Genomic DNA, 23,662 nt, shown 5'->3' on the forward strand with positions numbered 1-23,662 from the left:
ATCCTGCAGCAGTTTCTTGCTCTCTGCAAGAACCTTAACAGTTGTCCTCAACCCAGGGCCCGTGGGCAATGCACTGCTCAGAATACATTCTAATACTGCTCAGAGAGAAAAGAAAAATAAAATTATAAGTGTCATTCAGGGCAACAGGGACTGTTCCCCACCCCGTCATATGCAATTCAGGGGTCAGCAATGGTTGCAGATGCCTGCTTGTGCATATCTCCATGCAGAAACCACAGAGATGATGCCATGCTATCTGCTTAAAATTCCAATTTACCTGTCTAAATAAGTGTAAAATAATGATCTGTAGGTACAAGGGGGTAAATGCACATACCTGTGGGAATGCATGTCACCACCTTCTGGGGCTGTGTCCCAGCTGACAGCCAGGGACAGCATTCAGCGAGCTAGTGCTAAGGTGGAGATCTGGCTTGTGTTCAGGTTTGTCTGTAAATACAACTTAATTCACGTGGCATCTGATCAGCAGCAGTTTCATCTCACCAGATATTCACTATCTCATCTGTTACCACCAGAACTGCATTTTAGAGTGAGGAGAGACAGCCAGGAATTACAGGACCATCCTCCTCCCTTTGTGAAGTTACAGGAATTTTTATAGTTTCTTTTAATACAGCCACTTATCTTTGCGCCTTCCCATCCCCACAGCACAAGTCAGCATTGCACAGGGGTGAGTCTGACAGCACTGCTGATGCAAGACATTTGTGCACATTTATCTGTCAAGCACCAGTAAGAAAATAATGTCCTAGGGATGTGGTATAAGCGGAAAGCCTAGAATTACAGCATCCTCTCCTGAGGCTCTCTCTGATACAAAGTCCAGCCACGCTAATAATACAGTTTTTTCCACCACAGGCCACTTACAACTCCTATTTAATGACAGGTATTGCACACAGAAGACAAGGCCTGGCCAACACGTGAGCCCAAATGAATGGTTCGGAGGACGCATGCATGCACAAAAATCCTCACAGGGTTAATGTGGCAGCAGGACAGGGCAGTTGCTTCAGGCTACTTATTTCCTCTTAGTTCCACTGTAGTGACAGGGAACGCTTGCTCCTGCGACAACAGCAGTCACACTGTATTTCACAATTTTCTGTGGTGAGGAAAGAGCTTGGACCAGGAGATCCAGAAGGTGTTTAGACAAGGCTCTCAGGGACATGTTTTAGTGCTAGAGTTGGGTTAGGTTATGGTTGGACTCTATGATCCTGAGGGTCTCTTCCAACTGAAGTTCTATGAGTATGTTTTCCTGTCTTTTGAATCCTGCAAACAGCTGGAAGAGTTCCTTCACATCACCTCACGTACCTTCGCAGCAGCAAGGCTTCAGTCTCGGGCACTGAAATGGCCCAAAGCAAGCTGGCAGCAGCAGAGCAAGTGGTTGCCTCCACCAAGGAGAAGGGCTTAGGATGCAATTCTGCTTCTAATGGAAATGCTTTTTCACTCAGGTGGCTAAAGGCTTTCTGCAGCTTCAGGCTGGCAGAGCAGGGTTGGGGTGAGAGATGCGAAAGAAAAGGATGAGATTAGTTTATTCATGAGAATTTTCTCTCATCTGTCAGGAGCCAGGTTGAGACAGGCAAAGACATTCTGTGGTGTACAGATTATCAGAAAGTGATTAAAATCACACACTCGGGGGGACCCCAGAGTCTATTCCCACCAGTCCGTCCTGGCACTTCTGCCCATCCGTCAGCCAAGGTGCCAATCACCCTTCGTAACATCCCCGCTAGTGATTGCTGCTGCTATTCCTGTACCTCCTCTGGGTTTGATCACCTACAAGTTGTAGCAAAATCACAAACGTAGAATACATCTGAAGAGTATCTGGGGCAACACCCCACAGCAATAGAGTCAATCAGCCACTGGGATATAACCTTAGGTACCCTTATACCCTTAGGTAGTCTTGCTTATTGCTACATTTCAGTACTGAAGAGTGCAATCTCAGTTAGGAGACAGAGGGATGGTTGAAGGGCAGAATACTTCTATTATTAAGGGCAAATATTTTTAAAAATTTTTTTTTATTTAGACTGCCAAATAGAGAACAGCCGCTTCCTTCCATCCTTAAGAAAGCCCCCACATCTAGGGGGGAATGAGTGCAGCTGCTGAAAAAGCCTCCCCCCAAACCATGTAAAATACATTTCCCTAAGTAAAAAAACCCCACAGCAGACATTTCTCCCAAGTAGAAAATGCTCAACTGCTCCATTGCTCTGTTTCCATCCCTTCTTTCCCTGGAGAAAGGCAACGAACCCACCTCACATTAACAGCAGCACTCCAGCAATTATCACACTTTGGGAAGCTTCATTCTTACTGAAGCAGAGGTTAATTGTTCCGCATTCATTTGCCAGACTTCAAGAGATGAGTTCTACAATATTAGGGTGGGGTTTTCATCTCTTTAATGCAATTTTGGCATCTCTGGGAAAAAAGTACAAGTTAGTGCCAAAGGCAAATATTATCTAATTCTTCTAATGGAAAGCTTCTAATAGAAGCTAAAAGTCACTTTTTGCAACTGCTGCAGACTCAGAAAGGGCCTCAGAACAATGTCATTGAAAAGCAAAAATGTCTTCAAGCTATAACAGACCTTAATGGTGTTCAAGAAAACCACTAGCAGGAAACAACAGGAACGCAGAGCAGGCAGGTGTTGGTCTTACAGACCCAGGAGGGACCCTGCAACTTTGTGCTCCATCCACCAAGCAATTACAGAAAACACATGTCCTCCCTCACTTGAAAAGCCTTCGGTGGATCCCATCTGCCTAAAAGCCATTCTCAAATAAAAAGAAAATCTTTCAGAAAAGCACAGGCTAAGAGTAATAAAGACAACTAAAACTGTACCAGTCCACAGAGGACACAAGCAAAGATTTACTCAGGGAATTTGAGGCAGCTCAGGTTAACCCAGAATTATTATGTATTCAAACACCAAACATGATTAGCTGACATCTCCATTACTAAAAAAAGCCATCTGCCAAGCCAAGCACATGTTACTGAACCATAACCGCAAATTATTTATTCTTGTTATCATTATCTGTTTTTTCCCGGACCTCTCCTACTGCATGCAAACAATTCCTGGTGTTTCTGTAAGCTGAAAGTTTCTGTAAGCTCATCCATCAGAACAGTGATCTCTCCCAAAGTCCTGCCCTTTTATAAAAATAATTGCAAGCTCCTTTCTGTACAGGAAAGGAGTTAGTATTATATCCAACACATAAAACTGCAGCACCACGAGAGGAGTGACCAGCTAGGAGAGATTCTCGCAAATACTTGCAGAGTATGCACGACCACATGCAACATTGTTGGAAATTCCTTGAAAGCCCAATACACACCATTATGGAGAGTATCACTGGATTAGAAAGTAACACTCAATGATTTTTCTATTTCCCTCTCAGGTTTGAGTTGCTCTCTCTCTGACCTCATCCTGCTGCTCAGAACTTGTCCAATACAAGAAACACTCTGGAATATATTGTCTCACACCAGTGTGAAAATGACAGACACATCCAGAAGACACAGCATCCCAAATAACAATGAATGCAGAAGTTTGAAGCCTATTTGGTCCAGGCATCCCCCCTTACAGGTCATGCTCTGTCCCACACCTCACCACCAACTCCGTCCTTGCCTCATCCTGAGCCTGACCAGGAGCTCTTAGGGAAGGGACAAATTCTCGTCCTTTGCCTTTCTAGGGGACACCGCGGATCAACTCACCAGCACGCGATCTCCAAGCCGTAAGTCCTTCTCCCCTTTTTTCACAGACCCACTGTCCGAGAGGTTAGATCCAGACTCGTTGCCCGTCTTCATGGCGCTGTTCAGGACGCTCTCCCGCAGGGGGATGACACGAGTGGAGAGAGGTGGCGTGGCCGTCCCCGAGTGCAGTGACAAGTTCTGAGCCGTCAGGGAGTCCACGGAGGGGGCGTCGCTCCCCGAGCCCTCGGCCACCGGCTGCCGCGTCAGCTTGGACGGTCGCGTAAAAATCCCCTGCAGCGGCTGGCATTCAAAGTACCGCACTCCACCAACGGAGCCGTCATTCTTACCCACCGGGTCATCCAGAACGACCCCTGCCCACTGGCCTGGAGCAAACTGCGTCTCTCCAAGATACTGGATCACACCTGGCTTCACTCCGTTTACCCAGACACGTTCGCCCACCACAAAGTCTCCCAGGAAATCATCGCCCACCTCGGCAACCTTTGAACCCGACTTCTCGGCGCTGGTGGTGGAGGTGGCACCCTGCTTGTGTAAAGGTGAGCCTGTGGATCAAGGGAAGAGAGGTTTTTGTATGAGAAGAAATCCTAAAAGGCAGCCAAAACACCAGGAAAGGGTATTTACATAAAGGAGGCATCTGGGACAACAACTAAGGTCGCAGGTTTACACTGGGTGAAGGTTAAAACTTGAGTGACCCCGTCACTTACACATTTTCCTCATCAAGAAAGCAATCTCCACAGAAACCCCCATATGCTGCCCAGTTTCTGCAGCTCTTGCACACAAAGAACCGACCCCACATCTTCATCCCCCTTCATGTGGCCACTTACCCCAGTCCTGTCACAGCATTGAGGGGTATTTTGCATGGCAGCACTAATAAGCTCAAAAAGACAGGTGTGGCATTAAGTGCTTAAGGATCAAAAGGAGACAAATGAACTGCTGCTTTGAAGAAAAATGCCAAAGTTATCCTTTCATCCCAAAATAATATAAAGAAATAAATGAGTGTGGTACAGATGTCTTAGTACCTGGCGCTGTGAGAACTCCAAGTGTCTGTACACAGGCAAACAGTCCAAGCATCAAGAGTCCCACCAAGGGCATTAATAGCTCCTGTGGGACCATGCAGCTGCCTTGGCAAATTATTCCATTTTCCCTGCTGCTGCTGTGCCCTTTGCTGGAGCAGAACCAGCAGTGAGCAGACACCTGGGGTATGCTCAATATAAACAACACATCTATAAACAGGAAGCATCTACAAATCCCTGCATGCAGAGCCTTCCCAGGGCTGACACACGTGCACTGGATGCAATGAAACAGCAACAGAGAATGTTCTTATTCTAGCATCAGCCCATCAAGCCAAAGCCAGACCTCCGGCAATGCCTCACTGCGCTGGGAGATGGAAAACTGCAGCATACCCAGGACTGGCCCAATGTGACTGGTGTCTGAAAGGGAACAAAGACAACCCAAGCAAATGAGGTAGCAGTGACCCTGGTGTCAAACTCTCCTGTCACAAACCTTGAGTTTTCACCTCAGACCCCAGGAGTGCGAAAGAAAAGGACATACGGACTTCATTAAAACACTCTGAAGGATAAAGGGGGAGATTAAGTAAAGCCCTAAAAGCAACTACACAAGGGACTGAGGAAATAAGATTCAGCAAGTCATACATCCCAGACCTTCAGTCACCCTCAGCTCCTGGCAGCACTGAGGTCCCGAGCGTGTTTGGTGTAGGGTGGGTGCGTATGACACTTGGTCCCACACATCCTGTGCTCAGTGAAAGCCACCCAGACTCTTCAGCCAAACTGTAAGCTGAAATTTCTGGAAGCCACCAACCACAATAGCCTCAAGCACACTCAGGAAGAAATTTTTATTTGTTACCAGACAAGGCTGGCAGAGAAAGTCTAAGCAGCTGCAGAGACACAACAACCTTGAGAACTTATCTGAAATTAACTGTGAAACTTGTTCAGCCTCAGCCATCACTATTGCTCAGCATGCACCATTTCTACAGCTCTTTCAGAAGTGCTGGTTTTGGATAAGAAAAGTAAAACACCAACAGGTTCCAAGAAACTCACTAACAGCAAAACAAGGGTACAGATCTCAGGTACGAAGTTAAGAACAAAACTATACAAGAGAAACACTCAACAAAACGTAGACTGAGTATTTTCTACTCCAACCCTGCTGTTACCTGGTGATGCCAATCAAGAAGCCACAGCAACTATTTGGGTGTCACTATAAGACATCAAACTCAACAGCTCACCTGGAAGCCAGTGATGGGGAAAGCTCTTCCCTCCTTGTTCCAGGAGGATCTCGCTCTGCTGCTCAGCCCAACACAAACCTCGCTTGCTCGACAGGACTGTGACGGCAGCTCCTCGCTCCCTCCCTCTCACTGGGACCAGGCTCCAAAACACAACATGCAGTAAGTGGGATCCCTTCCACTTGGGCTTTCCAACTTTACAACCCTATTGTGTTCATTAGCCGGCTCATTCTTTTCAGTTTAAATGGTCTTCCTGTAGGTCACAGCTTTTCAGGGCTGAACAACAGTTTATAAGTCAAAGTCATACACAGCATCCGCTAAATACACATCTTATCCAACTCTAAATCTCTATTTTCCCTTTAGCTTTTGTAAAGCTCAAGCATAACACATTAATAACAACCATGGCAGATCTGGTGCTTGGGGCCTTTTGTGCAAATTCAGCCCATCAGTTTTAGGGGCCCAGTGACAGGATACCCCACAGTGACATGGCACCAATACTTCAGGAGCTGAATAAAAACCTATGAGTCAAGAGCTGGAGACAGTAAAGGTTTTAACTGAAGCTTCAGCCTGTTTGCACGGGTCTTGTTACCCTGTCAATGAAAACCATGTGTCCAAAATCCCTGAAAGCGCAAGGTCTTCTGCAAACAGAAGGACTCTTCCAGCTCTTGGAAATGTGTGCTGAAGGAAGAGGTGAAGAGACAGCTTTGTAAGATAAACGAGCAAGAAACCTCCCTTCAAACAAGCTCTAACAGTTGGAACAGAAGGAACACAGCACTTGCTCTGCAGCATCAGCAGGAATAGCCTTCTCTGCAGGATCCCCGAAGAGATGCTCAGCCTCATGCTATGTTTAAGTGCCATCCACATCCAGCAAAACTCGGCAGCCCCTCACTCCCTCCACATCCTTTGACCCCCTGCAGGACTCCAGTTGCTCATTTCTTATCTCTGGGGAAATGAAACAAAAAGGAAAGGAAACTCCTTTCTGAAGTGGAGGAGGGAGAGGAAGAGAAAAGTAGTTTGCACAAGAAGTAGTGCATAGTGAGCGCTGCTTATGTATTTCCTACTCCCTGCAGAACCCTTTTATCATCTTACTGCTCCCAAGACACATGCCAGGCACCACAACTGCCAGAAGAATCAGAAATGCAACAGCCTGTTGTGTTGCCATGGGAATCAGGAGACAGGCAGTTAATTGATAAAATGGAGGCACATTAGATTTAAAAGAAAGGGGAAAGAAAAAAAAAGAGATATAGCAGAGTAGCGTCTCATGCCAGGAAGGGAGGGAGAAATGGCAAAACATGATATTTTTAAAAGAGCTTTACAAATCCCCCAAAGGTCTTTTTCCTTCTCCATTTTAATTTTCAGAGGTTTTTACCCTCCAATTCCACCGCATCACAAGACAGGCAGCACAGAGCTCCGAGTCAGCACTCCCTCTCCCTGGCAATCAATAAGCTTCTCATCCACCAGCCCACAACAACAACAGTACCAGCCCAGCAGAAGCGTCACTGTCTCCAGACCTGATGTCACTACATCCTCATGGCACTGGCCATGTCAGTGCTGTCAATGTCACTAACTTGCGGCAGGGCAGCACACCCTGCGACCAAACTAACGACTCAAAAAGGCTTTGGTGCCAGCTCTGCTCCCAGTGCTTTGGGACAGCTCCATGACCAGGGGACCGTAATGCCCATTTGAAGCTAAGGTGGATCGTGTCAGCTGGAAAACCCCACTGCTGGCCACAGGGCTGCCAGCTAAAAAAAGAATAATGTATGTTTTCACTGCCACAAGGATTAGGTAAGAGCCTAAGAGCCCTTAGAGCAGGCTGCTCAGGTAACAACACAGTGATGTGGTCTCAGCTGGGACATCAGACACTGTCCCTGTTCAAGCTGCAGCCTGTACTCAGGACACCAAACGTTTGCAGTGGATGATTGTTTCCCACCCAACAGACCACCACTAAGAGCCAGAGGTGTGGAATAGCAATGTATTGTCTTTACTACCAAGTACCTATCACCTCCTGGCTCTGTGTTTTTAGCCGTTGCTTTTATACTGCAATTCCTGTGAGCCTCCCTCAGCCTGCAATACCATTTCACCTGCAAGCATAACCTACAGAAATTCACTATGTGAAGGACAGCAGAGCTGATTAGAGCTTCCCCAGCAGAGAGAGGAACAACAGACAGTCCAGAGCATCCACTATCAAACCCTCAGCTCCTATTGACTATCGGGGCTGGTCTACAAGCAAGAGACGGGAGGTACAAACTGCTGCACCCCCCAGGAACTGCCACCAGCATGCAGGGAGAGTCAGCTGCATTCGGCAGCATCAGCAACAGCCACATAGTCCCACAGTCACACAGGAGGAGGACTGGCTGCTGCCTTCCCAGCGCTCGGTGATGGTGAAGACTCACCACATGTCATTTCTAGGTTCCCACACAGGGACTGGAGCTTCCCAAAGCAGCTTGGGTTACATAAACATGACGTTGTTGGCAATCAAGTGAAAGCGAGCCCGCCCTGCCGTGTCCAAATTCAAATTATCGAGCACAGCAACGAAGCAGCTGTTTTCTGAAAGATTTATCATGGCCCTTTCAAGCTGCAAGATAAGGCAGAAATAGGGAGGGAAAACATAAGAGAAAGCAACGCTTCGCAGGCAGTAACCGAATGCCTGGCAGCGCATTGTGAGAGGACGCAGCCCCAGAGATTTATGGCTGACTTAGAAACAACAACTGAAAGCTCTGCAAGTTCAGAGCTGAAAAGTTGGGGCTGTAATCGCCTGTCCCATGGGACTTAAATGCAATGACTGGCACGGAGACGAGCTCTGCATCTGGCACCCTGGAAATGTATTGCCCCTGCTGTTCCCTGGAATAACCCCCATGGCGCGGATATTAAGATGCGAGACAACTTCATCATCACTTTCTCTGGTTCCTTTGAAGAGAAGAGACGTACCTAGAAAGAAACCTGTGATGAGGAGGAAGGAAAAGAGGACAATAAGAAAGCGAAGAATTATGAATGAGCAAGCAAAAGCGAATGAGAACCACTACAAAGTTTCTTTGCACTGAATGCAAGGAGATGCCTGTTGAGGCAGATATTTGTCTTCACAAGGGCAGCTGGGAAGGGCACTGAACCTCAAACAGATGAACGGAACAAAAGCTTTCAGATAAAGGTCTCATTCAAGAGACTGACTGGTACGAAATCTGCTCTGCCACAGGCGAGATGTGTGTTCTTGGAGCCCGCTGGAGAAGGGAAGGATGGAGGACCCTGAGGTTTACCAGTTATGCTAGATCAGATTCAGTTTAATTCTTAAAAGAAACAAGCAGCAAAGATATATACATTGGTTATGTATAAGGTTTTCAAGTTTTTCAGATAAACAATGGCATTCAAGAAAACAGACAGGTTTTGGCAGCAGACAGCGTGAAGGAGACGAGGGACTGGTTGAAAATGCACAAGGTTTCTTTCACTGAGGGATAATTAACTTGCAGTATATGGATGGATCTATTCATCTCAAGATTACAGTCTTAATTTTTACATAACTATTATTTTTAAACCTGTAAGCATATTCTTTCAACATTCATGTTTCAATACATTACTCAACATTTTCCAGTCTGAAAACAGGGCCCACGTATCACACCCCTGAAACAGCACCCTGTTTTCTCAGAAAATAATGAACACAAAAATCCTACCGTTTTAATGGTGTTCAGGTTTGACAAAAAGAAGGGAGTACCCATGCCTTCCTTCCCAGACTGTGCCACCCCAGACTTTGGAAGAAAGTCAAAATAACCCTAGAACTACACTAAAGTAGCCCCGATGTATTACAGAATAATAGACTTCATTCTTCTGTAAATAAATAACAAAATCATTTCAGCTAGACAATATTCCTCTTAGAAGCATTATTCACTATAGCTTAGTCTAACTAGAGGATATATTTTTCCATTTAAACAAGCCATTAGTTGTAAAGATTCAGTAAGTCCTCTCCTCCCAACTCCATATCCAAACAGATTTACCTTGCCCTGACCATTGCAACTACTAAAAGACTTCAGGACAGAAAGGAGAGTTAGAAAGCAGCCCAGGACAGCCCAGTATGACGGTATAACCCACGAGACAGCCCCACAAACACTAACCGGCGGAGATACACTTACAGGGACGGCTCCTACCCTGCACAGTGAGTTTCCTTCCAAGCAACCACAACCTCCCTGTGAATCGCCAGCACACACTCACACACGTCTCCGGCTCTCCAGTTGCATAGCTGTAATCACACCATATGTTCAAGTTTCTTTTATAAATCTAGCACAAAGCAAACTTCTAAGAGTCTTTTCAAAGCAGCCCAGAAAAGCTTGGGAACGAGCTCAGTCTAAACCTGCCATGTCTGCAAACCCCGGAACATACGTACGTGCACAGTTGTCGGGGGTTTCTTAGGCTATGGGAATTTGTAAGGCACAAGCGGGGTTTTGGGGCTGCTATTACGGAAGCGAAGACAGCTGCTCTCAGTGAGCTGATCCGATGACAAAAAGAAAGAAAAGGAGGCAGACTTAGGTCTTTAATGAGACATTTATAAATTATTTCCCAGGCAGAGCACTGGCACTAGCACAGAGAGAGGAGCAGTCTCAGGACACCTTCTGAACTACAGGAATTTATCTTGAGTACCCAACATTGTAAAGAGCAGCCAAGCAGAGCACTTTCTCTCCACGAGAAAAGCATTCAAGCAGCAGGGTTTTGATACTTCACATCCTTTGTAAGTGTAGGATTTTTGCTCAGGCAGCATTCCCACATAAAACCCACTTGGACGGACTCTGGTGCCATTCCTAACCAGCTACTGCAGTAACTGAAAGAGATGAGCAGCCAAGCAGCACATTGCTCACGCAGGTGCACACAGAAAGGCCACTGACTTATTCGCTCTGAAATGATGGCATTAGCTCACTACCAATAAAACATAGAAGAGAAGATACCAGAAAATAGCCTGGCCTGGTCCATCGAGAGAGTAATTACCATTTTATGATCAGACTGGAGCCAGACCAGGGCATCAGCAGCTCTGACAACTGCCTGTACAGGGATTGTAATGCAGGAGAAGTTCTGTGTGCATAACTCAGGATATTTAGTCATAAGACATAACCCGAGCAGCCATGCACAAGCAGAGTGGCCATACCTCTAACAATCCAGGTGAAATGAAGGTTAAATGACCAGGGAAGAGCCTAGTTTGACTTTGGCACAGACTGCCTTTGGGCATAGTACTTACTCCAGCTATATCATAGAATCAGAGTGGTTTGGGCTGGAAGCGACCTTAAAGCTCATCTATTCCAACCCTCTGCCATGGGCAGGGACACATTCCACCAGACCAGGTTGCTCAAAGCCCCATCCAGCCTGGCCTGGAACCCTTCCAGGGATGGGGCATCCACAGCTTCTCTGGGCAGCCTGTGCCAGGGCCTCAGCACCCTAATGGGGAAGAATTTCTTTCTCATATCTAATCTAAATCTCCCCTCTTTCAGTTCAAAGCCATAACCTCTTGTTCTATCACTACATACCCTTGCAAGAAGTTCCTCTCCAGCTTTCTTATAGGTCCCCTTTAGGTACTGGAAGGCTGCTCTAAGGTCTCCCCAGAGCCTTCTCTTCCCCAGGCTGAACAATCCCAACTCTCTCAGCCTGGAGCAGCATTTTGTGTGGCATGACAGCTGATGAACCATGTCACTCATACGTGTGCTCCTGCTGTGCTGTCTGTTTGGGAGCAGCAGCACTTCAGAGACCCACATGCCCCCAGCTCAAGCTTGAAGCATCCTTTAATTCCAGCCTGGGTGCAATTGCACAGCTAGAAGCTGCAAGCTCAGGCAGTGAGTGCTCTACTGGCACCTGGGAGCTCCTCCCCATGTGAAGGACTAGGAGCAAGAAACCACATCAGGAAGATCTTCCCTACTCTTTCTCTCTTGACTGATAACAAATCATCATTTCTACTCACTGAACCTCAGAAACATTTCCTAGGTACAAGCACAAGCTTTTCTCCAAGTTTCCGATATTACTTCACCCTGCTTCCCCTTAGCAAGAGTTGGGCTGATGTTCACAGTGGTGGCTCTTTGCAGCTGAAAGAGTTACTTTCTCATGCTCAGTCTGCAGCAAGTCTTGAGAGAATAAGTTCAAAAATGTAACATGTAATAACCAAGGAGGATGGTTAGCTCCTTATCTGCATGCTAAGAGAGGCTTGTTTTCAGTGTTTTCCCGGAAGACAGCAGAGAATTAAGCCACTGTTAATCGAATCACTGGGATGGTACCAACAGAAAAGCAAGCACCATGCTTTCTATCTTGTATGTAGGTTTTTTTTCTCTCCTCCGTAGAAACATGACAGCAACACAGTTATATTATACCATGCCTTTGAATGATCCAACTGAAAAAGGGACACTTCAGGGGCCACCTGTAGCATCCCCAGGATCCCAGGGGAACCATAGGAGAGGTGAAGACCTACACCTCTGAATTGCCACACAAACTTGTGTGCAAGCTCAGGGCTGCACTGTGCTGGAACACAGCTCTGATTCATTACTTCATCAGCCATTTATTTCTGCAGCCATACATCCATGCGCAGATCACGCAGGCTATACATGTCCCAGGAAGGTCACACAATAGAGCAATTGTGCACAGATCTGCACTGTGCAGAATGCAGAGTTTGTTGGGCTGGTTTTGTTTTGCCTAATCTAATAAAAAGGATATTTGATAGCAGATTAACACTGAGTCATCTACTTTATTCCAAATATCTGGCTTAAACAGCTAAGCCTCCAATTCAAAAGGCAATGAGCTGTAAATGAACAGGCAATATTTGCAGAAAATCCAAATCACCTATTTGCAGCGGATGTCTAATTTTTTTTTTAAGAAAAAAAAATCACCATGATCCAGATTTGACCACAAAAATATCTGAGCTATGATATGAACATAGTAGCCCACAACATGTATCTCAAACCCAACAGCTATAAGTCTCAATGATCACCAGAAATTATGTATTATACCCTTCCAGGTGTGATGGTGTGCAAAGTGAGCAGCAGTGCTGGTGGTGAGATCCATAATGTGCAATGAGAGGTCCTGGACAAAGCTGGGGGAGTCAACCAGTTGAGATACCAGGCCCCCCTGACTACCCCTGAGCGCACAGGTTGCTCCCAGTCCCAGTACATCTTACTAGTTTGGAAGACTCACATGTGAACTATTCCCTCTTTCTTACACTCCTTCTTCAGAACTTTGTCAGATGATTAGTTTTATGGTTTTATCCTCAGAACACACCTGGCCGGGACAGCAGTCAGTCAGTGAGAACAATGTCCCCAAGCCTTTTTTAGGGTCACGATTTTCTCAACATCATACCATCCTTATCTGAGGAATAAGCAAATATCTTACTGAACCCAAAATCGAGAAAAACATCTGCATTCTAAATATTTTTAGGTGTTTGTGTAGACCAATTCACCCATTTAACTGTATGCAAGGAGGATGCTCACATGCAGCGTCAGTGTGTGGTGGTTAAATCCAAACAATAGCCCATACTACGTAGCAACAGTCTGATGCCACTGTAATCTTACAGATTCTCATCCCAAAATCCATCTGTGCCAAAGGGAGTCTTTCCTTTTATTTCAATGAATATTGGCTCGGGCCTCTAATGATTAACTTGCTCTTGCAGGATTAGTTCAATTGTTTGAGGCAGAACATGCAGGAGCAGATTCTGCCCCAAAGCTGCACCCTTACTCTGATGGGTGTAACTGCAAGCGTGCTGACGTTACTGCAGATTTACACCAGCCTGGCTGAAGAGGATTTGGTTCATTGTATTCAAACCACCATAAGCTGAACATCTGTGGGAAGCAGATTTTCTTTCCCTGCTGTTCTGTGAGAAGCTACAGACAGTGAGAGCCGGCAGGCCCCTGACCTCCATATGCCTTCAGCCTGTGCTCACATCTCCTTCTACAATGAGTGCGCTGAATATTAAGGCTTAACTATATCAAATCCTTCTAAGAGCATCTAATGATTAAGACAATTAAAATCAGACTCCCAGTTGTCTCTAGATGTCACCTGTAAAGCTGATTAAATCAAGATTGATTCAATACCCTTTCATATTGCTTGCAAGGCATCAAACCACTTCTCCTTGGAAAAGGAATGTTGCTAAAGGTCCTTTCCTAATTCAAGAGAGGTGCATGGGCACCACCACCAAAACCTGCCTAGAAAACCCAGTACAAGACATATTCCAGACAGAGTGGCTCATGAAAGGGACATGTGAGCTGAATACAAGCCCTATGCTAATAGTTAAACAGTTGGTCCACAGCCATGCCAGAAAATATTTGGCTTCTGGGTAAGCAGTGGAGATTAAAAGCAAATGTGCAGGTTCCCATGAGAGCATCAGTGTCCAGGAGTGAGCGGATTTGTACAGAGCGATGTGACCCACACGCAGGGCACTTCGGTGACCCCACAGTAGCAATGAGTGAACACACTAAAGCTCTAACGATTGCTCAGCAAAGCTTCTCCAGTGGTTTGTCACAGGTCCAACACCTCAGCTGTGCTGGCCATCAGTCACTACCGCTCCTCTCCAATTGAGCTGTACATCAATCCCAAATCACCAAACCAGCAGCTCTCCTCATTTGCAGTTTTTCCTGTGCAACCCTTGAAAACACACTCCTGTTTTCTTTCAGATAACTGATAACTTCTTGAACAGATGCCTGACTGTGTGTACGTGGATACTCTAGCTGTTGCTACTGATTGACAGATAATCTGCTGATACTGTAGTAGCCAAAGGCATCTGAAATCAAACCATGCTCCTCAGAATCTCCCAGTTGCCCTAGGATGTTGTGTACACAGACCTGTTAAAACAAAGCAAGATCTAACCAAACTTCACAGACACCGATGACGTGTTTCCAGCAACAATCACTAATCTGACTCAAGGAATATCCAGTCGTGCTTGCAGGATGGATTTAACTGGGGACAGCTCTGAGATGAGAGCTCACAATACCAATCACTCCATGAGGCCTGAAGCAAAACAGCAAAAACCAAACGTTTGCTAGAAATAACAGCAGCCTCTGGTCCCAGGACGTGGGGTCTTTTCTCTCAATTTGCCAGCGCACAACACCCCAAGTTAATATTAATCGAGAGCCACAAAGCCTTTGAATAGACAAGAATTAGCTCCCTATGTCTGTGCCAGTCAATCAGCTGCTCTGGACACTACCATCCCATTTCTTTTGTTTCAGGCAAAACAGTAGTTTAGTGTCTTTCATATTTATTTGGGAACATGAATGAATAAATTGATACAAAATAATCAAGCAGCCTCAACACTCTTTCTTGCAGCTTAGCAAAAAAGCCTGTGTTAAGACACTGCCAAGCCATCAGTGATTACCTGAGAATAACCTGCCAATAACATGCCTCTTATTACCAACGCTTGAATTACTCAGCAAGTACACCTTCCCTCCCCCTGCTTTTACTACAAAATCATGCTAGAGACAACAAAAATTACTTCTTATTGCTGTACATCCTGGCAGTTTACTCCAACAAACTCCTGAGAAACCTGAGGGGTGAACAACTGATTTCCAAGTTAATTTACCAAGATGTTGCTATTAATCCTGTTGCGGATAAGTAGAAAGGAATGAAGGTTTCTTATTAAGGAAGGTAAGAGCAATGCACTAATCCTACAGAGGAGCTAAGGTGGTGGTAACATTTAGACTCCTCCAGTAGAATTCACACAAGTATAACTTACTAATGCTGAGGTCTAGATGTACGTGAAGACTTATCCACATAGAATTGCTGAGTCTCTGAAACTAGAAGCAGCTCTCAGAAGATAACTGCATTTCTAGAAAACAAATCGGAAAAGAAAGTTTACTTCTCCCCCCACCGGGAGACTCAAAACCAGATTCAGCCCTGATAGAAAGATTAGGGCACACAATTTTCAAAGGGACCTGGGATGTAACCCCCGGAGCCCAGTCCGTCCAACTCTCTGTTGGCCTCTTCTCCTTATTCTCCAATGCTGGGAGCTGTTGATATATGAAAATAAGAAGGCATTCCCAGGCTCCTGGCAATGCTGTATAGTTTAGCTATCAAAGTATAATTTTTGGCAATAAAACTGTGCACCTGCTGAAAAATAGTTTTGATACTCAAAGCCATTCCTAAATATGATATTCAGATCACAGATACTTCCCCTGCCCATTCAGAAAGACAGGATCCATATGCAAAAGTCAAGATGTAGGTTGGGTTCAGATTTAAGTCTCACAGAAACTGTAACAGGCATGTTACAGTTTTCTGCCCCCAGCACTGAAGCCCCAGCATTGCCCAGCTCCATCTGCAAATACTAATTTTCCTTTTTTTCTCCTTTTCCTTTTGGCAGAATTCTTTAATTGAAGAAGAGATTTAAGAACCATAAAAAACACTGTAAATGAACGCCAGAGCCAGCTGACAGCAAAACGGATTATGAAAGGCAAGACTTTCTCCTCTAACCAAGTTACTTTAATGCTGCTCTGAGCAGACAAAACACACTCTGAACTGTGAATATTTCCCTTCCCAGCAGCTTTCACCTGTTCCACCAGCTGGGAGGACTGTGTGGACCCATTCATCACAGCTTCCATCCTCTCTCCATGCTGTAACTCCAGGCCAAAGCAGGGTTTTCCAGGAGGAGAGTGGGAAAGAAACCAAAGCCTCTTTAAGCAACAAGAAATCCAAACATTATATTGAGCCTTTGACCAGCGACCCACACCTTTGCACAGAAACCTCTTGCACATGGGGTTGAGAGCAGAAACTTTCTTTACTTGAAGCATGGGAAATAAGCCAACGCATTTGTGGCAAATCCTCTCCCGAGACAGCTAGAGATGAATTTTCAGTCTGGTTTCAAGGAAAATAGTTACCACAAAGCAACATAAATTATTTTTTCCATTGTTTCAGCTTTATGGGAAAGAAGAGAGGAGGACAGTCAGCATGGGCAGCACTCATCGAGTCCAGTGTTTTCCAAGAATTCATGTCAGGTGTCAGTCACACACTGACTTTCACTGGAAATGACCATTTCAGGTCTCCTTCTTCACCAAAAAAGAAGAAAAAAAAGCAAAAAGCAGCTCTTAGCTTAGACCTCCTGGGTCTTTGGAAGTACCAGCTCAGGTAGGAGACACAATAAGTCTCCACTCCAGGAAAGTTCAGAGAGCACACTCCAAGAGCTGGTAAGAAACAGGGGCTCTGAGTAAGTGTTCACGAACAATAACTTGGATATACTGAGCCAGCTTGTTACACACACTATGTATACAATACATATGGTCTCCAGGAAAAACTAAAGCTGTGAAATTATATATACATTATGTACGTATATACATATTTTATATATACACACAGAGCATCTTACATCTGTATTGGCCCTCTGTTTTGTTACAGATGTGAGTTGTCAAGAGCACATGGAAATGTTTAACAGGGTACAAATCCACTGCCTGCTAAAAAGAGAGATGAGAGATGGATGAGAGACACTTGACTTCTACAAAAGAATATGAGCAGAGTGCTGGGGAAAAGAGAAAGCAGAAAGCAAAGCATTTTCATGTATTCCAGCCTAAGAATAAAGGAAAGCACATCTACTTGCACTTTTGCAGACAAGACTGATCCATTTGTGGGAAGGTAGAAAGAAGAAAGTCTGAAGCTTTCCAAAATCCATTTAATGGCTCTCTGACAACTCTCAGGCACAACTGGAGAACAAGCACCTTCTTTTGACACCCAATCTGGAAGAAATAACCTGGATGTGAGGTCTGTTTGAGCCAGCTCCAGGGTAATGCAGCCAAGAGACAGCTCAGAGCCAATAGCCTGCACATCGTTACAGTTTAATTCGGCAGTTTATTAGATTTATGGTTTTCTTTTGCAACTATATTTCAAGCTTTTGAGATTTCTGTCTGCCCCCAAGGTAGCAAGCTCAAGAATAGCAATGGTGCACCATATAAAGTACAGAACTGTACTTTATAATCTGAACCACACTGGTTTTCTTCCATCAAGCTGCGGCACTCAGGTGGTTCACCAAACCCCTAAGCAAATTGAGAAGTCCCTTTTGGCATTTCTGGCAAGAGGCAAGTAAGTGTGGAGGCAACGCATGAGTTCAGAAAAATCCACTACTCTCAGATCCCCCAGGAGTCAGGCAAACCCCAACAGTTCCCCAGAAACAGCCTCAGTGCACAGATACCGTTCACACAGCTTGTGCAAATGTTCAGAGACAGCACAGAGTAGAGCTCGTGGTTTCCGCAGGGCTCCCCAGACACCTCACATCCAGCCTCCTCCATGCAACATTTTAAGACCTGATGTAAAGCTTGGTATCTTTAGATGATCCTTCCATCCCAGCAGATGCTAAATACATCACATGAGGGCACTTTCCCAGACAGTGACAAAAGAGGGAAGAAAAACAGAAAAAGCCCTTTGCAGTATTCACATTAAACACACAAAAGAAAATTGTTTTCAGCCTCTCCATCTCTGCCATTGTCCCTCTGTACATTACAAAGGCTCCAGTGGGTGACACTGTGGAAAGCCCTCTGTGCTGCCTGCACACTACCAGATCTAACAGGGTGGCATGGAGTCACCTTCTCTTGATAAAGTTGGGTTATTGGCACTACTGTGAATTAACAGCAGGGATACACTTAGAGGCCAGAGGTTGAGTGATGCAGGTCAGCAAGACTGAATCAGGAGGACAGAGCAAAGCTTCACCATCCTCTTGCAGCCCAGATCTGATTAATCCATGGAAAGGTGAAGGAATTCAGTCTCCAGAACTATCTACCACCAGATCCTTTACCTGCAGGTATTCGCAAAGTTCCCATCAGTGCCTGCTGTGGTTCAGATTTGAGTGATGGGGACACTGAAATAGAAATAAACCACTTTGAAAGAAAAAGAAATATTTTTTTCTAGGAGTTTTTCCCCACCAAAGGCTGAATCTCATGACTGCTGCAGCTGGGCCTCACAGCCAGCACAGACCCTGCTGCTCTCAGAGGGAGGCACAGACACAAGTCAACAGGATTTGGGTATGCACTCTTCACTCACCATCTCAGAGTATCATTGGAAAGCAAAGGAGCAGGAGACAGTGAAGACCTGGCCAGGTGTTTGGAGAGATTTGCAGAAGGAAGAGTAGGTACTGGCCATGCATAGACGTAGCCAGAGCTCTTGTGCAGAAGACAGAGAAAGAAGATGAAGCTAGGGATGATGCTACAAGCCCTATGGCAGCCATTCCCTGACCACGTGCTGGATAAACAGCCCCGTTGTGCTGTTCTCACCTTCCCAGCAGGTACAGCTCAGTGCTGCGACTCCTCCAGCAGCTCCTGCAAAGCCCTCGCATGATCCCAAAGGGCAAAGGAGTAGCCATGCAGCTCACAGCACCAACCCAGCACCCCAGACTTCTCCCCTTTTCCACACACACATTTCTTCCAGGAATAAAACTCATTTTAGTACTCCTCAGGCAAATGCCAAACTCACTTTGGTGCTGATTCTGCCCACCTTGGTGGGCTTTGCTGATCATCTATGGCAGTGACTGATGGCTGTAGCTGAACAAGGCACAAAAGCTCCAGTGAACAAATGCTGCATTCAGCTGTATTGGACCCCAGTGCCAACTACCAGTGTGACTTTTTCATACTGCAATACACGCGCTGCATTTGCTGAGACATCTCTGTGCAAACTCACTCAAACAAGGAAGGATTTCATTCAAAAGTTGATCTTCTATTTAGGGCCAAGTCCTCAACTGAGGAAGACCAGTGCTGCTCCACTCCCTACAACAATGGAACTTAGCCCATGATCTCACACACTGACTGCCCCTCAAACAAGCCCTTGCACATGTGCAAAAAAGCAAGTGAAAACTATGGCTTTTGCTAAATTATATCTAATAAAAAAAAAAAAAACCAAACAGCTCAGCAGTCAAGGAAGCCAGAAAAATGAGTCCTAAGCAAAACACATCTCAAAGTCTTTTGAAGCGTTAATTATACTGTATAATGGCAGCTGGTCTAGCTTATGTTTACACTGGATATAGATCAACAGACAGTCAAGGGTGTGTATGTATATCTGTGTAAATTACTATTCAAATCCCAGTGCTTTAAATTACTCTATTGAAACAAAGGCACTAAATTGAAGTAATCAGCACAGGACAAATCACCTTAAGTGCCTGGTTCTCACTCTTAAGATTATCAAAGGCCAAAAGCAATGGCTATAGGACAGTGGTGAAGAAGGCCGTGGGTGAGGTTCCCATCTGCTTGGTTACCAGCTCTTCAAATATTAGTGTTTGTACAGGTATGTGTACACATTCACAAGCAAGACAGGAGGCAACACCTGAACACCAGAGGGTCCATCATCTCCCACCCACTCCACAACCCACCTGGTGTGTGTGTTAGTTGGGAGAGGGAGGCCATTGACTTATCCTATTAAACATGTTCACAATCAGTCTATGTACAGATGGGGAATTTCACATCCTCTGAACACTGGCACCACTAGGCCTTTGCCTCTAAGCCAGGTGATCACCTGGGTCAGCTCATGCTCCTGTTGAACTACGTCTTTACCTTCTTTTGAAGCAGTGGTGACAGCAGCTGCCGTGGTCCCCGATGCCCGTCCCACGGGGCTGGAGTGCTTCCCTGCCCTGCCAGGGATTTTAAGTCCACTTGGCTTCAGCATGTTTGCTGTCTTGTATCTCAGGCTGGTATTGCCAGTGCCTCAAAGAGCTGTCCTGCTATCACCGTTCAGGCTTCTCGATGCTGGACCTCTTCTTCCATCCTCACAGACCTGCAAGAGAAGAGCACGAAGAAATGAGATGGAGAATGGGTGGGAGAGCAGTGAACAGGCTCCCAGAAAAGCAGTGCCCAGCTCCCCCATCACACCCCTGGGAGAATCAGGATCTTTCATTTATTCTGTATAACAAGGCTGATCATTTCCTTCAGCTCTCACCTTAACATTACAATATTTTCCTTAATCTTGCAGTCTCACTTTAATCCTGGAGACATGGACCAAAGCTGAAACCTCCCAGAACCACCAAACAAGAATTAAAATTCAGTTTGGGATTTGAGTGACTGAAACTGTTGATTGGTTTTAAGCTCTAAAGTCTCAGTTCACACATCAGCCAAGACCCAGTTCTGCTGTTGGAGCCCTTACCAAAGGCCCTTAATGACCCTCAGCACTGGACTTTTGCTGCATGGCCCACATTTTCACCAGACTTCAGGGCAGCCTCTCCAAATTGACAGGAGGAAGAAGAGGCTGGTGTCAGAGACTGGGCTTTCAGTTCCCTTCCTTAAGAACAAATCCAAAACCTTGTTACAGAAAAAAGGCCATCTGACCCCATGGATTTGCATTAAGACTGGAAAAACATACCTTTCTGAAACCCAAGCATGACTCTACCAACTACTCATTAGTGAAGTCACATAACTCTGCCCTGTGCCATTCCCTTCCCGGTAGGCAAACGAAATAAAACCTCCAAATTTCTTGCAAGGATGTTGCATTAACAAGCACACAATTCCTCAAGCAAATAGTTTTATGACCAGAAAAATAAAGGAAATGACTAAGTTGCTTTAAAAAATGCAAAAACATTCCTAATGGATAAAGAAAAACAATCAAAAAAATTCAGACTCAGCCAAAAGGAAGCTAAGGCTGGCTCACCAGGCTGGGATGTGGAGGGAAGAAGGTGGCAGCAGAGCAAGCCAGGGACAATGCCAACATAACGGCAAAGGGAATTGCAAGGAGAGCAAACCAAGAACCACCCAGAAAACAAGAGACACCCAGACCTGCTCCTTGGGCCAGGGAAGGAGGCAGCCTGCTACAGACAGCGCTCCGGAGAATTAACTTAGCAAAGATTTACAGATGCTGTGAGAAGGGAATTGCAATAGCAGGGACGGGAAGTGATTAAGGAATGAGTAAGGATTTCAACACAGGCTGGGTCAGGGCGAGGGGAGGGCTGGCAGTGCTCCAGGGAAAGCTGCAAGCAGACACAGACGTGGAAAAACTACAATGAGAATTCCAAAACTTTATTCCTGAGGGTTCATAAATATCCGAGACACCAAAGAGTGTCTCAGCAATAGGAATCAGTCATCTCACACCAGCTTAGAGAGACAAAGAAAAAAGGGATCATGAGAGAGAGCCTGAATGAAAACCCAAGGGATCAAACCCCATCTCCTCCTCACACTACCCAAAAAGGATGCTCAAGACCCAAGGTGGCTTCAAGCACCTGCAGACAGCACCAGCTGGGGAATATTTAGCTGACACAGAAGTCAGGGCTGTTTATGAGAAGTGAGATACTCAGACCACATCACCAGAAGCAGGAACAAAGGACAAGAGCAAGCAGTTCTTGTTAAGAAGAGAGAAAACAGCCTTCCTGCAACAGAGCCAGCGAGGAGCAGATGCTGTCACAGAGCTGGACAGGAGGCTGCAATTTCCAGCTCTATTTAGCATAAAACAGGGAGACAATAGAACATGAAGGTGAGAAACACTGATCAGCCTGGTTCCTCCTTTCTGTCAAGCCGTCAGACATCTCCCTCCCACCCACCACATCTCATATGAGACATTTTGCCCAGGGCCAGCTTTGAGTTTGCAGAACAACTTGATTTCTAGCACTTCTGCTGGCAGGTGACGTGCTTTACCAAGAGCTCTCATCCCACATCCATCACCTTCAACCTGAAGGTTTGCTCTCTTCACAATACACCCTTACTCCCAGATTTACACATCACCTGCTCCTATCTTTTGGTTACCAGGTTTGATGGTGTAATTGCAATTAAGCAAGCTAGGGATGCTGGTTCTTCCAGATAAAACACGATGGCTAGTTGAATCCACAAGCAGGAATGTGGATGGGGAAGGATAAAAGGACAAGGAAAAGGATAGAACAGCAGCAGAGAAGAATTTAAGCAGGAAAGGGGACCAGAAGAATAAAAATATTTTACATTTTTTCAGGCTTTTGTTAGAGGGAGTCTCTGGATGCCTAAAATTTGCAGCCAGAACCATATAAACTTTAGGAAGACAGTGAATTTATTCTGTTACTCTATTTTGCTGCTTATCTATATGAAGGGACAGGGAACTTCAGTTCCACTGCACATTATCCCTATAGATCAGCTGGCCACACGGGTCACAGGATATGGTGACATTCTGCTCCTTCTCAGGATCACTGGATTTTATTTTTATGCTGAGAGAGATAAACAAGAGGAAGTGCATTGCCACTGCATACAGATTTCTGCCAGAATCCTTTACGCAAACACATTTATTTGCTTTCAACATAGTAATGCTGAAAAACAAACTAACTCCACAGGCTACTAATTAAGCTATCGTCCAAACAGATAGCTTCTTTTATCCTGAAATATAATCACCACGACTAGTTCATGGCCACACACCAGATTCAAAACCTTCTGGAGTGCCACCCTGCACCACAGGCAGATACCCCTGCGTGCCCAGCCACACTGGGCTCACAGGAAAGTTTGATGGGGGTTAACTCACGTATCTGAAGTTCATTCTCATCTCAAAGAGCTGCAGAGTGACCCAAGCCAGGGAACAGGGACGATTGCCTTAGCGTTTACCTGCACGCTCACTGCCACACATGGAAATGAGGATGAACTTGAGGTAATTTTAATATAAATGCAGCTCATTAGAAATACATAGATAAAAATAAATGTCTGGGATATTTTTAAAGAAGTCTGTGCTCTGCTAGGGACAGATACCCCTTCTCTGTGTCACTAGTTTCTCCCCCATTTCAACATCAAAAAAATACATGAGCAGATTTTCAGGAAGCTCTGAGCATGGTGCTCTTGCGAATTCCACCATTAGGTCATGTTCACCACCCACAGCCACGCTGCCCTGAGCCATCCAAGTCCCACA

At 45.5% G+C, this 23,662-nt stretch overlaps 1 protein-coding gene across 6 annotated transcripts in view; it reads right to left on the minus strand.

Annotated features, from left to right (window-relative positions):
• CLIP2 (CAP-Gly domain containing linker protein 2) overlaps positions 1-23,662 on the minus strand; it is an 86,188-nt gene that overhangs the window by 32,272 nt on the left and 30,254 nt on the right. For all 6 annotated transcript variants that reach the window (XR_011741889.1, XM_065852800.2, XM_071816878.1 and 3 more), the window contains 2 exons: positions 20,377-20,596; positions 3,685-4,223 (listed from right to left, as the gene is read on the minus strand). Coding sequence is in view for 5 of the 6 variants with exons in the window: in XM_065852800.2 (XP_065708872.1) it covers positions 3,685-4,223; positions 20,377-20,488 (651 nt within the window). In the remaining variant the exon portion in view is untranslated. The remainder of the gene's footprint in view (positions 1-3,684; positions 4,224-20,376; positions 20,597-23,662) is intronic.

This window comes from Patagioenas fasciata, chromosome 19 (genome assembly GCF_037038585.1).
Source record: "Patagioenas fasciata isolate bPatFas1 chromosome 19, bPatFas1.hap1, whole genome shotgun sequence".
NCBI classification, from domain to species: Eukaryota; Metazoa; Chordata; class Aves; order Columbiformes; family Columbidae; genus Patagioenas; species Patagioenas fasciata.